The 16595-nt window shown below is 39.5% G+C and overlaps 1 protein-coding gene across 1 annotated transcript; it reads right to left on the bottom strand.

Moving 5' to 3' along the window:
- Window positions 1–600: 600 nt before the first annotated feature.
- Window positions 601–13212, bottom strand: LOC131237498 (filament-like plant protein). Its single transcript, XM_058235305.1, has 4 exons — window positions 12304–13212; window positions 6548–6731; window positions 1970–3312; window positions 601–1234 (listed from the first exon to the last, which is right to left on the bottom strand). Exons 1-4 carry the CDS (start codon window positions 12412–12414, stop codon window positions 848–850), a joined length of 2025 nt encoding a protein of 674 aa, XP_058091288.1. The 5' UTR covers window positions 12415–13212; the 3' UTR covers window positions 601–847.
- Between the last annotated feature and the right edge of the window lie 3383 nt (window positions 13213–16595).

Here is a 16595-nt window from a genome sequence, read left to right as displayed (position 1 = left end):
TCTCCATGGGATCGGGCTGGTGGTGAGGAAGGAATGGATACAAAACAAATCACTAAAAAAAAAAACCATTACATTATAAGACTATACCCTCATATCTTGATTTTGATGTTGCTCACTAAGTGTTTGATGAAATACTTGTAAAGTATTGTTACTGTTTTGCATTCTATAAGAAATTGAAGATGCACACTATATGTTTGAGAAAATATTGAACAAGCTCAAACTCAGCTCGAACTAGCCCGAGCTGCTGACCGAACCGAGCCGATTTGTCGAGTCAGGCTCTAGGACCGAGCCGAGTTTGAGCTGGGGTTAGCTACTGGCTGAGCCGAGCCGTGCCAAGTTTGACTCGGTTCGACTCATGTACAGCTCTAACGACACCTCTCCACAAGACTCAAGATTATCGTAGATGTCTGCGCACTAATGTAAGAGCCTCTTATATATAAGATGACCCAAAAATGGCTAAGTCCATAGACAAGCCTCTCCAGCTGTAATAGCCAGCATATGTTTTGAGAGACTCCTAAGTCGATAAACCAAGCATAACTGCCATTTGCATGAATCGCCATTTTACTTGAATTGGAATTTAACAGCATCCAAACACACCCAAAACATAATCTAAGATTAGACCCAAGTGGAGTTTCAATATTCAAACTTTCTTTCCAATCTTCATTTTCTATCTGCCGACCAATCCAAAGATCACCTCAAAACAAATCACCCTCTAACCACCAATCAATCAGCAACTCAGCTGATACCATATGTTTTTCCGCCCCTCTTTTTACCACATTTAAAAAAAGAAAAAAAAAAAAAAAAAAAAGAAAAAGAAATGAAAACCAAAGATTTTCATTTCTCCTTTTCACTGAATTTCTATATGACTAGTACCGTTCTTACTACGAGAGAAGAGTTTACCAAATGATTTTCTACTTTTCTCCGGGCCATGATTAGCTGAAGAGGATGAGGATGACGATGGTGTTGAATCCGTATCTATACCATTCGGAGAAGCACCGGCACCATCATTGGTTTTCGATGACTCAGCTTCATTTTTGGAAACGTACGTATCATTAGAGCGTGATTTCTTTTGCTCGATGCCTCTAGGAACGGGTGATCCACCATTGAGCTCTGGCATGTCAGGATCAAGCAAGAAGTCCTCTAAGGTTGCCAGCGATTTCAACTGCCGCCCGAGAGAGGCGATTGTCTGTTGGCACTCTGCGAGCTTGCCGGCAGCTACAGCGAGCTCCCTCTCCTGCAGAGAAATGAGATTGATTGCTCAAAATAAAACTTACACAATCAAAGGAAATTAGACTGTTTACAGCACACCAACTAGACTACGTATGAACGCTTCATGACCAGTCAGATCACATTGAGATGGTGAGGCCCACCACATTCTCAAGATATAAACTTGTTTTGGTGGAACTAAACCTCCCATATGTATTCATAAATGCACTACCCAAATGCATGTATGATGATGCATTTGTTAATGACATGCAGTGTTCTGTAGATTCTCTCGCCCCAACTAAGTGAACATGTAGGGCCCACCTTTTGATGATCCAAACCATTTGTACGGTGGCAATCATGGACGGGAGGCAACCTGCCCCACGCCCAGATCTTTACATTGTTTAGATCTGGACGGTTGGCTCTTATTTTTCCAGTCGATTAGCACACTACCAATCAGATGGCTATGATCATTTGACAGGGGATATATTGGGGTATGGCCCACCCCATGATGGGGACAATGCTTAAATCACCAAAAGTGGGTTCCACCTCTACCATTGCCGAGAGAGAGAGAGAGAGAGAGAGAGAGAGAGAGAAGCAAGTTCTTTCGAGCAAGTGTCTTGTGAGACCTCCATTTTCAACTGTGTCAAAAAACCGAAGAACAAGAAAATTCAACAAAGCAATTCACAGCAATGCTGATTCAAATTTACTTGGAATGCATGCAGAAACTGATGATCAAATATAAAACAATAAAGCAACCACAGACCTGTTTTATCTTTAGCTCATCGTTCAAGCTGGCGGCCCGCCGAAGCTCGACTTCACGTTTCTTCCTTGATAGCTCATCCTCCAAATTCTGGCACTTTACTGCAATTTCCGCCGACAATGCCCGTTCTTCTTTGACCTCTACCTCCAATGAACCAACCTTGACACGCAGTGTCTGGACCTCTGCATCCAAAGCTTCAAGCTGCGACTCTGTTGCCTTTCTCTTTGCATTCACAGCATCCACTTCTACTTCGGCAGCTTGCCTCAACTCATTAGCTGAAACCAGCAGCCTTTCCAGCTCTGCCAGCTTCTGCTCAGTTAGCAACAGTTGACTCCTTGACGTCTCAAGCTGACCTTGACTTTCAGTGAAAGCCATCTCTAATTCCACCTTCTCGTCTTCCATCCTCTGTAGTTTCTCTTCCAATTCTGTAGTCTTCTGAACCATGGCTTCAAGCTCGTCCCTCAATGAGCCGATCCGGCTATTGGGTTGGTCCAGAACAGGCCCAACATCTGATCCACGGCTACGATTATCTGTCTCGGGCAATGCCACCAGTCTCTCCATCTCAAGGAAGTCATCCATGAGGTCGATGTTTATGGAAGCAGACGTGAGGCTCCTACTGACAGCCTTGTCGTTCTTGAACTGATCGAGTTCAGCAATTAGAGCCGATGCCCATGAGTCTGAGCAGCTCGGCTCGCACTCATTTGACTCCATGCTGCCCATCTTGCGAATATCTGACTCGATTGTAAGCATTCGTTCCCCACTATCAGATTGGCTGTCCGTGAGCGATTCCACATAAATTGAGGATGCAGTGACAAGCTTGTGATCGTTGGCTGGGGATGCCTTCCGGGCCACAGCTCGTAGTCTACGACACTCGGCTTCAAGCTTAGCCACCTTCTTTATACTCTCCAGATGCTGCTTGCTAGCCGTTTCTGCCACTTGGGTACTCAGCTCCCTCTCCAGAGTCTGGACCTCGAGCTCCTCTGCCTGAGTGAGGAGCTCGTGCCTGAGAGCTGAGTTCTCTTTCTGTGCAGCTTCAAGCTTCGGCCGGAGCTCATGATCTACTGATGCAGCGCTGGCTTCTGCTTTCGATGTTTCTAGCTGGGTTTGGAGCTCAGTGAGCTTGCTCTCAAGCTCGAACTTGGCAGATTCCCATTCACGGGTCTTCTTTATGATTGCATCATGGATCTTCTGTTCTTGCTCCTCCCTTGCCTGTCGGAGCTGCCTCACACATTCCTTGAGGGCGCCATCAAGGTGACCCACTCGATCTTCAAGGGCTGAGTTCTTTTGTGCTGCAGCTTCAAGCTGCTGCTTCAAAGCCACCACTTCATTTTCTGCCTTTTCCCAGCCTAGCAATTTCAATTGCAAAGGAAGAAGGGGAAAAAAGTTATTCTTTTATAAGCGTACGATTATCTGAAATATACAAAATTTCTTATGGGAGAAAGATATTTGAAGATGTAGAAAACCAATATATAAAAATAAAAGGAAGAACAACAACAACAACAACAACAACAACAATAAATGACAAGTAGACACATCACAGCTTACTCAGAAAATATCCAAGAAACAATGTAAAATCCACATCTAATATCTTGGACTGAAGGAAAAAATGCTTCCAATTGTTAAGGCTGCATTTGGATGCACTATCTAATGAATTGTGACAGTTGGGGTCATTCCGGCATCTTGAGAATGCAGGTGGGTGGAAATGATTTCCATGTGACACAAACAACCTGCTTGTTTCATGTCGCAACATCGATTTTCGATGGAAAAGGCAGAAAACCAATATTCCATTCCATACGGTTTCTGCTTTCCGCACCGCCCAAATCACCACCTCCTAAATCAGGGGCAACCTCAAAACATATCCAGCCACAACGCAGTTTAGCCGTACTTGAAAATTCACCCTTTGTTCAATACAGTAGAAAGATCATTGTAATTAACCCCGACGGTACATATTGAGAAAGTAGCCATCAGGTTGCAATTACATTCCTTTCAGGTGAATCTTGCAAGTAACAAGGGCCTCGCTCCGAATAATGCGGTAAACTACAAGTTTTCCATTTCCACTTTATTGAAGTTGTTGCAATTTGACATGATAGCGAATCCAAAAGGCAACTTAAAACAGTGACTAAGCAAATATTGAAAACCGATCAATCTTGCTGCTCACAGATTGGATGATCAAGTAAAGCAAGCAAATGACATCACTGCTGCAAAACCATGACACCCTTTTAATGAATTATACAACGCTCAGGCAGTACTCCAAGGTTTTAAGTTTGTACAAGTGGGGTCCAGGGTTCAATGGATATGATTGGCCTCACAATGAATGGCCTATCCACCAAAAGTTCCCTATATTGGAAGATCCAAGCCATCAAATATTTGGCTTTGTTTTGGTCGAATCTGGAGCATTGCTGTGTTTTCTTTCATAACCACACATTTGCCACCCAGAGGCCACCAATTGAAGGGTTAGGATTTTTTTTTTGCATCTAGGAGATTTAGATGCATGGAGCATCCATTGTGGGACCCATAAAAACAGCAGCTTTCAGTAGCCTTGGGTCAAACTAGAACAAACTGCAGACCAAAGTATACTGTACAAACTCGAGCCCAAGCATTGTATGCTACCTCTTTTGAGCAAATGCCAATGTATTTCTTAAAACTGCTTCAATATGTCCAAAACAACTTGAGCAAGCGAATGTTGGCTTGATGCCAAAAAGGAAGTTACTCTTAACTCATTTGGGAGCTTGTAAGTGGAAGTAAATGAATTGGGAGTAAATGGCTTACAAAGTTGTGTTTGGATGAGATTAAATGAAATGCATTTGAAATCAAAATATTCTGTTTGGATGGGAGTAAATGAGAGGAATTGGAATGCATTTGAATTTTTCAATATATTCACATGAATATATGTGATATCTCAAATCAGCTTAGATATCCCAACTTAATGTACATATGCCATATTTACTAGAAGGATTGTAATAAGCCCATTGAAAATATATACTATAGCAAAAAATGAGGAAATTTCGAATCTCAAGTAAGCCACAAACTTGCCAATGTTTTTTAACTGTCCATTTAGATGGTTATCCTTTAGACAGTTTGGATCATTCTTTTGGTGTGATTTTAGTGGTGCAGCCAATATTTACTTTGTTTTGAAGTATCATTAGTGTGACACGTGTACGGCGGACATGTGTATAGCAGCACCTTTGTTTACACGTGTGACTCTCCAAGGGAGCTCAAAAAGGCATTTCACCCCATTTACTTCCAAATCATCCCTCGGAGAGGATTTCATTTACATGCACGTTTACTCCCATTTCATTTATATGCATTTACTTCTATCCAAACACACCTCAAATACCATTTACCTCCAATTACTCCTATCCAAAACGGACCTTAAGCAATTGAAGGGATTGCAAACAACAACATTTGAAAAGAAAAAACTGAAGAACTACACTGCAGCGTGTGTTTTCCACCTTGTTCTAGTAGGGGTGACTCTCTCACCCTACATGCGATATGCATTTGCACCAACCTCCAACCATCCCAATTGTCAGCCCCACTGCAGATGGAGCATAACCCAAAAATTACACAGATTGGAGGAGCTTAAACATCTGATGTTGGCCATTTAGTTTGGACACATATAACAGCCACCAATTTCACAGCTCAGATCGGTATGCGATCCAGTCATTTTGATTTCAGGGATACACTTCACTGAAAATGTGGTCCCATTTGTACAGTCAGAATTAGCAGGTACATGTATTCCACGTTGACAGTAGTTGTCACAAACGGAAACCATACTCTAGCCCCAAAAATAAAAATAGGATGGCAGTGACCTTCTTGAAACAAAGTGTGCCATATAAAATACAAAAAGCAGCCAGCCCATGTTTCCATCCTTGGAAAATCAGGGGTAGTTTACAGTGAGATTCAAGACACTGCCTCTAGGCTAAACATTTCATTCATCCATGTTAAAAGAGAGGGAAATGGTGGCAATGCCAATAACTTGGCCAGGAGATGGGTAACAGCCTTCTTTGTGGTTAGGAAAATATTTCCTGGTGTAATTATGGGTGCAACATGGGTGGGTTGGGCCAGGTTGAGGGTCAACCCAAGCCCAAACAGACCTCAAGCTAGTTCAACCCATGGACCAACACAACCCGAGACCTCGCTGGAGCTCCCCAAACTGAGCCCAACCTGATGTACTATATCCTAAACTTTAGTCCGGTTGGTTGGGTCGGGCCGGGCTCACAATAGTCGGATAGTTAACTTTATTGACAGTAGTAATTATGAATCTTGTACTATACATTAAATATAATAAGTTTATGCTATATATGTAACAGAGATCTTGTTAGGGGTGGGTCAGATTGCCTGAGGCCACAACCCGATTGAGGATTTCCAGACTGAGCCCAACCAACCTGAACCCAACCCAATGAGACTAAAATTTCGGATTGAGACAGTAGGGTTCAGCTGCACCCCCATGTGTAATTGTTTTCTTTCCAAAAAAAATAATCTGCTGATTCTCACCAAAAAAGGGAAAAAAGAAGAAGAAGAAAAGAAAGAGAGAAAGAGAGAATGGGTAAAAGGACTGATGGACGAAAGGGGCATTGATACCTGAAACAGCTTCTTCAGCAACTTTGGCATGCTGCTTCACCAAATCCTCTTTGGCACTAATGTTCGAAAGAGCAGCTGATAGCTTCTCAGTCAAATTCTTCATGTTGTCGTGCACTTCATTTCCTACATGGTTCGATGAAACCTCCGGTGATCGAGTATGATTTGGAGATGCACGTGATGCCTCCTGCTCAACGACAAACAATTCCTGAGAGATTGCTGTTCCAAATACATTCACAGCTTAAGAAATCAAACCAATGGCATATCCAAAAACAGATATCTTGAGGTTTCTGGCTGTTATTACCTGCTTAGGCATCATTCAAATTCTTGCCTTACCATGAAGCCAGGACTATGAGCATGGTTTAAAGACCCAGAAAGTCTACCCACCTCAAAATTGAATGAAATCTTGAATACCAAGACTCTAGATATATTTGATATTTTAAAATAGAATATTGTCAATTCCATAGTTTCAAATGTTGGTATCACCCATATCAGTGGGGTGATATGATTACGAGACAGCTGTATCATATCAGATATCTAAAACCATGGTTGGGTCTTGGCAATTTTTGTCAAGTTTTGGTGAGTCTAACCAAGTACTCTTGATCAAATCAAGTTTTTGCCTGGTCCTGGCAAAATCTGATAGAGTCAGATTGACCTTTTCCCAGTTTACTAGCTATGAATAAAATAGTGAAAGGCTCATAGAAGAGAGCATTCCAAGCATAACACATATCACTTTGGAAAGTGAAAACATCACTGTTAGCTCCTATGCACTAAAGACGCTACTTTCTCTTGAAAAATGTCCCGTTCAAAATGCGTGGTCACATGTTGGACATGCATCAGCACACCTATTTGGGAAAAAAATTAAATGCATGTATCCTTGTAATTAAGCGCCACTCGTATAGTTTCAAAGTATTTCAAATTATGTAGATATGGTTTTCTGTGTCTTATGCATGTAGGAAGTGAAATTCAAACAAGAATACAGTTTTTCATTAGGGAGCCACTACTTACACCCACCATATTGATTTTGCATGCATCCACTTCCATTTGGGAATTGAAAAAGTACAATATTTCTGTGCTGTTTTGATTCCCTAAGGGGTCGTTTCGATGCCTGTAAATGGGGCTAACTGTAAATGATTTAAAGTTGGTGTTTGGATGCGGAAAATGCCTGTAAATCATTTACAGCTTTCGGCCCCATGTGATTTACAGGCAAAAAGCAAAAAGCTGTGATTTCATTTACAGGCTCTCCATTTACAGGAATTAAACAATTTGCAGGCTATCCAAACACAGACAATCATTTACAGTTTACAGCCAAAACAGGACAGGCTGTTAATGATTTACACCTGTAAATAATTTACCACTTTAAACCATTTACAGGCATCCAAATGATCCCTAATGGAAAATGGGTACATGCAGCGTTGGTGGTGTTTCACCAGCAATTAAAATGGGTACTCAGACATGAGCGTTTCACCAGCAACTAAAATTTTTCCAGGTTTAAAGCACCTCAGTTTGCATTCCCAATGGATCAAGAACTTTAGAATTCCAAAAACAATGTTCTTTCAATGACCATGTAGTACATAATGAGGAAAGAATCGTTGATCCAAGGATATGCACTGGATGCTCATGTTTCAAGTTTGTACAAGTGGAGCCCATGGATCAATGAGCCAAGCAGCTGGCCTGATGCAAACCATCATCGATCAACCATGCCCCAAATGCATCCCAAATTAGAAGATCTCAAAGATCAATCTAGCGACTTCTCAGTTGAATGTGGACTTGCTTTTTATTTTATCTACCCGACTGACTAGATAAGGAAAAGGTTAGGATTGTCATGTAGGGGAGATTCCTAGGGCATGGTCCATTCACGGTGAGGCCCATCAAACAAATGCTCTGCTTCTATGAATCATGCGCCCACTCATACAAAACCAAAAACCTGATGTGTTGACGGAATGCGACAAACATAGCAGGGATCTTAGGGGATTTAGCTATTCAGTCAAGCTGAGCATCTCTGTCTTCACCAATCCATGAGTGAAAATAAGACAGGAACTTGAAAGTAATTCATTGACAAACATCATCAGTGAGTGAAAACATAGAAGTAAATGGGTTCAAGATATACAAAAAAGTAAGATCAATACTACCATCTAAAACTACAACAGAGGATATAGAATTAGAAGCTTATTTTAATATAACTTCACAAACCAAGTAACTATATCCAAAGAGAAATTCAAGTTCATCACAAACAGATCTTAGGCAGATTATATTAAACAGTTGTTAGCACGTGAACTTGCATGATAAGTTGATTAAAATCAACATACGATCATCAAAATCCAAAATAAGTTCTTAGCAGATATATCACAAGAAAATAAAGTAGCTGAGAAAATTGCATGTTGCAATCAACTTTAGATAATGAAAACTAGAAAGAGAGATGGAATAGGCAAGAAATATCTAATGACGTATATAAGGTGTGTGACTGAAGTCGAAGTAAAAGGAGATTTAAAACCAGATAATATGATTAAATTCAGTGTAAGTGAAAAATGGATCTCAAAAACCTTTTCACTAACAGTAAAACATAATGGTTATAATCTGCAATAGTATGATCTAAAAGAAACCAAATCAATTGAGCTGAAAAAATAATACCCAAGAATAATGTGTAAGAGCAGATGACTGCCTTGGAAATTCAGTTTGGTAAGATCAGAATAATGGATATATTAATCTTTGCAGTAGTTTTCAGCACGTTAATTCCTTGAAACAATAAATGTAATATTCGAACCAAATTATTGGATAGAGACATTGAATTGATAAGTATAAGAGAAAAAATGTGTACGCCAGCAAAACAAATGGAAATTTGATATGATCAATCCCAAGACATAAGATCTGAGAAAATGTGACAGAAGATAATGGCAACAGTCAGAAATTCAATTTTGCCAACTAAGAATAGTAGAAAGTAATCGTAATTAATACATAATTTCAGCAAACTAATTATTTGAAACAGTATTAACCTCTCGAGACCAGAAAAATCTCCACCTAAGACCCATTAAATAAATCAAATTCATCCAAATTAACCAAAATTGAATTAAGAACCTAGCTGACCAGTCAATAATCTAAGCAAACACCTAAAACCTTGGTTTGATCATCTAAACAAATGAAAGCCTAGGCAGCTAATGCATAGGCAATAAGTCTAAATCCAGTAGCCTAGGCAACCACAAGAGTGCCTAGATAAACTGTCTTGACCTAGGGCCATTGTGTTTATTATATGCTTGGACTTTGGAGCCATCCCGAACTCCCAATTGTCAATTTTGAAGGTCAACAACCTGGATATAGGGTGTACTATTGTCACATGCATCAACAAGGCATTGGTCTAAGAAGGACTCCATTACAAAGATGACGACTCCGAACAAATTTATGAAGGCAGAATTTCAACACTGAAACTCCAAGAAGATGAAGAGGTATACGAAAAGAAGATTGAAAACAACAATGCCTAACCCAATTGAAGAGAACAACTGGTCATGTTGTGCCACCTCATGGACTACGTGAGCATTGAGAAGTTGATAACTAGATATGGGAATAATGACGATATTGTTTATCGGAAGATAGTTGATAATTTAAAGTTGAATTACCACATGCACCATCATTATTCAATGGTTTAAAATGGGTGTTTAGTTACTTTCACTATTGGAAAGAGATAAAAGGATGAAGCAAGCACGATCCGATGCATGCCTCATTCTGTTGGCAACCATACTGTCGTGAAAGATATGGTTAACAAGATACAAACAAACACATACCCTTTTTTGTTAATTATGGTGTTACAATCACTTTGTGTCCTAAGAAGGAACTTTCTATGCCCAAATCTACTGAAGAGGGTCTCAACTAGCATAAAATACACATATTTCAACTGTACAACATTTCCCCTGATACTTTGACTAGTTCTATGAAAGAAGAATAGGAATGCTGTTATAGATTGTTAGAGAAGATTAGGGGCCACATGGTGAAGAACTGTATGTGTATATTATTCATTGATAAACAACAACCCATATATACACACATGCACAAGAGAACGTATCTTATCAGATATTATGAGATAACCTAGGATCTAATGGAATGTAATCTGGGAGATACTCCACAGATACACCAAGATTGTGTTAATCTTCAAAAGGTGGAATAACAATTTTTATTAGGAGAACACATGGTTCCAATCATCAGCTAACAAAGGAAGATGCAGAATTGATTCGTCTATAGCTCCTCTTTGAGGCTTGCTGCTGGGCTTAGCCTAGTACTAAAAGGATTGCATTAGTTCATCATCAAGGACTGAGACTAAATACAGGTTTCTATTCCCTAGGTCCATGCAAAAGGTTGCATGGGGCCCTTCTTACTAGGTTCTATTATTATTTGTGCTTGAAATTCCTGTACTACAGCTGTTGAAGTTCTCTTGAAAACTAGACACATGTTTTTTTCTAAGTAGGTTTTTTTTTGTCCTATTATTCAATTTGGTGAATTTGGGGATTTTCTTCAGCTATTTAGTGGATTTGTGGATTGATTAATGAAATAGTACCCATTTGAGATCATTAGCAAAATGGAGATATGATTTATAGAACCTCGTCTGCACCATGTTCCTTTGCCTGGCGCCACATTTTTTTCCCACATTTCCCACCAGGTTTTCCACTTCTTAGAAAAACAAAGTCACTTTCATTCCCTATTCATGCTTCCTAAAAAATGAGTTCCAGCCTCCTACGCAAGGACCTGTTTAGATGCAATTCCTCAGAAGGGGTACACCATTTTGAGTCGCCTATTTTGTCAAGCAAGAATGAGACTGGTTTGAGCAAAGTGCATCCAAAAGTAAAACATCAACTGCCACTTGGATCAAAACGATGTTCAGGCCCCAAATGCCCATTCAGAGGGTGCAGCCAAACAGGCCCTTAAAACCCACTTGTCTAGAATGATTGGGGTGAGTAGAGCATCCCCAACCCATCTTCAAAACCATGTCGTTTAAAGATGTTGTCTCCACAGACTCTACCTATAAGTAGCTGTAAGCATTCTTTTGCAAAGATGAAATGAAATTATTTGACTCAAATATTAAAGAAAGGGTTTGTTCCCTTGGGAATCACTAGTTGCTGCTCTCCATGGCAACATGGGTTCTTGCAGATGCTTTGTAAGATTGTTAGTTTTCATCTCATGGATGCTTACTGCATATAGAGTGGTTTCAAAATCTAGTCAAGATATGCTCTTCTCAGAAGGCAATGCATTTAATCCTCCTTCGATGGATTTCTCAAACTCTCCTACAGGAGTGGAACTTCTGGGCATCCCCGCCATTTTTATGATTCGTTTTGGGAAAGACACATGAAAAAAAATTAAGAAGATACAAAAACCTTGTCTCTTTTTTTAACTAAAATGCCCCTCATTGCATCAGCAACTACTAGCGAAAAAAATAATTGTGCCAGGTACATTCTCATTTCTCACCAAAATGGATCGAATGGATTAAAATGGACAGAAATAGGGACCACTGTTTTCTGATACCTGTGGTTGATTATAGCATTGCATTTGAACACATTCTATATCCAATGCTTTCTTATTTTTCCTTCTATTTTCAACAGAAAATGGAATATAAATCCCATCTCTAGATCATCTCCACTGTAGGAAGTGGGGGGGGTGGGTGTGGAATATAACTATGACAATGCCTGGGAAAGAAATCATCTTCTTGACAACAGCAAAAAACCAACACTAGCTACAAAAAGTAAAGGCTTGATTTCAAATACGGAGAGAGATCTGACCTGATCGTCCGAAAATCTCTCCGAATGAGAAGACACTGACCCCGAGCTCTCAGTCTCCCCTGGGCTTTTCTCCGAGGACTTCCGCCTCCACAGCCAACTCCGACGGTCCATCTCACAATCCAAATGCCCAATGCCTTCACTCCAATTTCATCTGCACAAACACATTACCCCCCATTCCACCAAAGATCACCAAAGAACCCCACACAAAAGCAAGCAACATTGCAACCGCTGATCTCGAAACAGAGAACAATGAAAAATAAATAAATAGAATTAAAGAAAACCCATCTCTCTGAATCTGTTATTTCCTCAAAAAATACACTGCCTATCCTCCAAAACCTCAGAACTGTGTAAAAAAGGGACTCATTGTTCTCCCTATCTACTTTGCTTCAAATCCACCCCAAAACCATCCAAACTTCAACAAAATGCAACCTTTTTAAAAACCAAAAAGGTAAAAGAAAAGCAATAAAAAATTCAGAAAATTTTTTTTTTTTATATCACATTGATTTGTATTCAAACACCTAACACAAAACCCTCAAACCAAACCCCATAAAACTGGAAAATAACAAAAACCCATTTCTCAAAATCCAAAAACGACAAACACCCATCAACAAAAATCCAATCCCCCCAAAACCCAAGAAAGAAGAATCAACAAACAAAAATAGAAAAATACAGCATAAAACTCAAAACCCATTACCAAAATGCCAAAAGAGAAGGACCCATCAAAGCAAAACCCATCATTCCAAAAACCCAAGAAAGAAAAAAAATAATAATAGAAAAATTCAAAAGCAAAACAAATAACCTCAGCAAACAAAACAAGTAAGATACTGATTAGAAAAAATAAATAAAGAAAAAAGTATAAAATTCCTGTAGAATGTCAGTAGAAACTAAAAATGCAGATGAAAAAAATAAAATAATGCATTATTTTTCTTCCTTACCTGGGGATTTTGTTTAAAAAGGACAGAGAGAGAGAGAGAGAGAGAGCATGTGAGGAGGGGTCTAAGTCCAAGGCCACTTTTCAGCTTTTAAATATATGTTTTTAATTTATTTTTGTTGGGTGTTGGGGACATCATTTTCAAACCGGTCTGCCCTTATTCCCGCCTTTGGATGAGGGCTTTTTCGCCATTAAAATATATTGTTGCAGGGTCTCTCTCATTTTCTTTTTTTCTTTTTTATTTTTATTTATTAGTTAGCAAAACCAGGCACATGAAAAAGGGTAGCACTTTTGTACTTCGCATGGGTACTTAAGAGGTATCAATGGGCCGGGCTCGGGCCTGCAAAATCAGAGTTTTAAATATAGCATGCCCGACGGCTCGGCCTGAAACAGTTCAAACCCGGGCCGAGACGTACCCCAGGCCCGGCCCTATGACAGCCCTAATGGGTTAGGTCCCTTTGGGGAGACTACTTAACGTACATGAAATCCACACCGTCCATCAGGTGCACCTCTTTTTTGGCCTTGATCCTAATAATCAAGCTGATAGAACACAGGTGCGCCACTCTAGAAAGTTATACCTTAAAAACTCGAAAGTCCTGCCGTTGGCCCACCTATGTTTTTTTTATACTTTTTACTTTTGGGTGATTCTTTCATCCTGATGCGGCAAATCAGATGAATGGATTAGATTGCATATAAACACCACGGTGGGCTTTTTCGTAGAGTGTGTGGACTACCTCACCTCTGGATGGTCAGGATTTTTGGATTCCAAAGTGAGCATTAGGATATGTACCTGATGGACGGCGTGGATATTATGAAAATTCCACTCATGTGTGCAGTTCTACACACGTGTGGTAGGGAAGCAATTACACCTCTGAGTTGTGAGTGTGTGAAATCACTCCGTCCACTAGAAACTAATATCTTCAAGTGGTGTGGTCCACCTGAGTTTTGGATCGAGCTACTTTTTTGCGAGTCCATTCTTTGTAGTGAGACACAGTTGATGAACGTGTTGGATGGCACATAAACATCATGGTGGACCTCACGCACAAACCTGCGGTCAGCATCCTCTCCCTATTGTTCCCTGTGATGTGGGCCATTTGAGACGTTTACCACTCAAAATTTTGTTTCTATGGACAAACAGCGTTAGGCACACCTGATGGACGGTTCAGATACAATATGATAGGCCCCACGTGACTGGGGTGTTATTTTTGCTGCACGCAAAAAATAGTCATCTAGAAACGCACGGTCCTGGCAGAGGCTCTGTAGGACCCACCTTTATGTATATGTTTTATCCACGCCGTCCATCTATTTTTACCGACCATTTTAAGAAATGGGACCAAAATGTAGGCAGATCGAAGGCTTGACCGAACCACACCACAGTAATCAGTGGTGACAATGAGGCCCACCGTTGAAACCTTCGTAGGGCCCACCGTGATGTTTATTTTCCGTCCAATAAGTTCATAAGGTCAGACAGACCTGATGAATGGAAAGCATAAATATCGGCTTAATCCAAAACTTTTGTGGCCTTTAGGAGGCTTTCAATGGTAGGCATTCCATCCCCACTATTTACTGTTGTGTGGTCCACTTGAACCTTAAAACTGTCTCTTTTTTTCTTCTCGTACCCTATAATAATCTGTCAGAATATATAGACGGCATGGATAAAACACATATATCAAAGTGGGCCCCACAGACCCTCTGGCAGGACCATCCATCTCTAGCTATCGCTTGCATTACCAACCCAGCACGCACGATTCACGGTTGGCGTTGAATTAAAAAAATGTTGCCGCATTATATTTAAAAAAGGAAACAAAAAATTGTTTTATTACATTACTTATAAATTCATTAATAGTTTTTAATTTAAAAATAAAAAAATGAAACTTATACATTTTATTTAACGCTTAAGACCCTATATTTCAAAGATAGGCAAAAATATGATTTTGTAAAGTAAACCGAATTAAACACGTTTTAAAAATTTAAAAAGAAAACATCCTATACCAAAAATAAAAAACTACTTTTTATAATTTACATATAGAATTTGGTGGTCCCTCACTGATAAGATTGAGTAGCAGGTGAGCAATTTTAGTAGAGATCAACCAAACTATATTAGGAATGATTCGAGGCGTGCGGAAAATATGAAATGACTATCTATATACATTGTCACTTATACATGTAGAAACTTTAATTATTACTTTTTTAAGTTTTTATTTTAACTTTATTTATATAAAATATATATACACATATATACATGTGTATTTGCTTTTACTTAATTTTTTAATTCGGAATTTGTTTTTTCAATGCACGCGCACACACTGCCCACACACATACCCTTTAATGGAATTTCACCACCTATGGGGTCGAACCTGACCCGGTGTTGAAACTCTCACGAGTCTACCAGTAAACACCCAGGTCCATGGTTCAACTGGCAGACTGAGTGGAGATACCTCGTTTCAACACTTGAGGTCTTGGTATGAATCCCTAGTGGGGGTAGCTAACATGGAGTGTGTGTACTGACATGGGTCTGTACTAACAAGCTAACCAAAAAAAAAAAAAAATTGTAATTAATTTTATAATTCCAACTCATATTAAATCCAAACCTTTTATTTTCTAAATTTTTCATCATTTATCACTTTAAATGAATTTTTTAACCATCATTTTAATGATCAAGATTAAATTGGATAATCTTGTGCAGCATTGACTCACTTTGAAAAAATTATAAAAACTACTACTCTAAAGGGCTGTTGCAAAATCCAAGTAGGTAACAACACAAGAAAATATAAAATAAATTTTCATACTGCCTTATTCTTTTACATGAATAAAATACAACTTTGATGGATGGTTGTTTCTCCGGTATGTGGTTCACCCATTTAGCCAACTTCTTTTACGCCATAATCCCAAAAATGTAGTAGATCCAAATGTCTCACATAAAACATTGGTGATTGAATGCCTACCATTAACATCTTCTTGGGGCTGTCAGAATATTTATTTGTCATTCAGCATACAAATAAGGTCACAAAGAGATGGATGAAGGGACCGTTCAAATATTGGCTTGATCCAAAACTTTTGTGGCCCATGATAAAATTTTAATGGTCACTCATCCACTATTTCCTATGGTGTGTTCCACATGAGATTTGAATCTGCCAAAATTTTAGGTTTGTGCCGTATCAATTACGTTGAAACAGATGAACCGAGTGGATATAAGACAAATAAATCAAGGTGGGCCCCACACTCGGGAATCCAGCGACATCCATGTCATTAAGACCGCTCATGCATGAAGGGGGAAAACCAACTCTCGTACAAAAATTCGGTGGGTCCCACATACCGTGCGCCTCTATCCTCGTTGTCTTATGTGGTGTGTCCCACCTTT

Source organism: Magnolia sinica, chromosome 2 (assembly GCF_029962835.1).
Source record: "Magnolia sinica isolate HGM2019 chromosome 2, MsV1, whole genome shotgun sequence".
Taxonomy (NCBI): Eukaryota; Viridiplantae; Streptophyta; class Magnoliopsida; order Magnoliales; family Magnoliaceae; genus Magnolia; species Magnolia sinica.
This window is presented reverse-complemented; position numbering and strand designations above follow the sequence as displayed.

Excerpts from the sequence above, each read along its gene's own strand:
- LOC131237498 (XM_058235305.1), bottom strand. The coding sequence starts at position 12,414 with ATGGACCGTCGGAGTTGGCTGTGGAGGCGGAAGTCCTCGGAGAAAAGC. Across the intron at positions 3,313-6,547 it reads TGCTGAAGAAGCTGTTTCAG|GCTGGGAAAAGGCAGAAAAT; the intron begins GTATCAATGCCC and ends TGAAATTGCTAG. Across the intron at positions 1,235-1,969 it reads ATGAGCTAAAGATAAAACAG|GAGAGGGAGCTCGCTGTAGC; the intron begins GTCTGTGGTTGC and ends ATTTCTCTGCAG.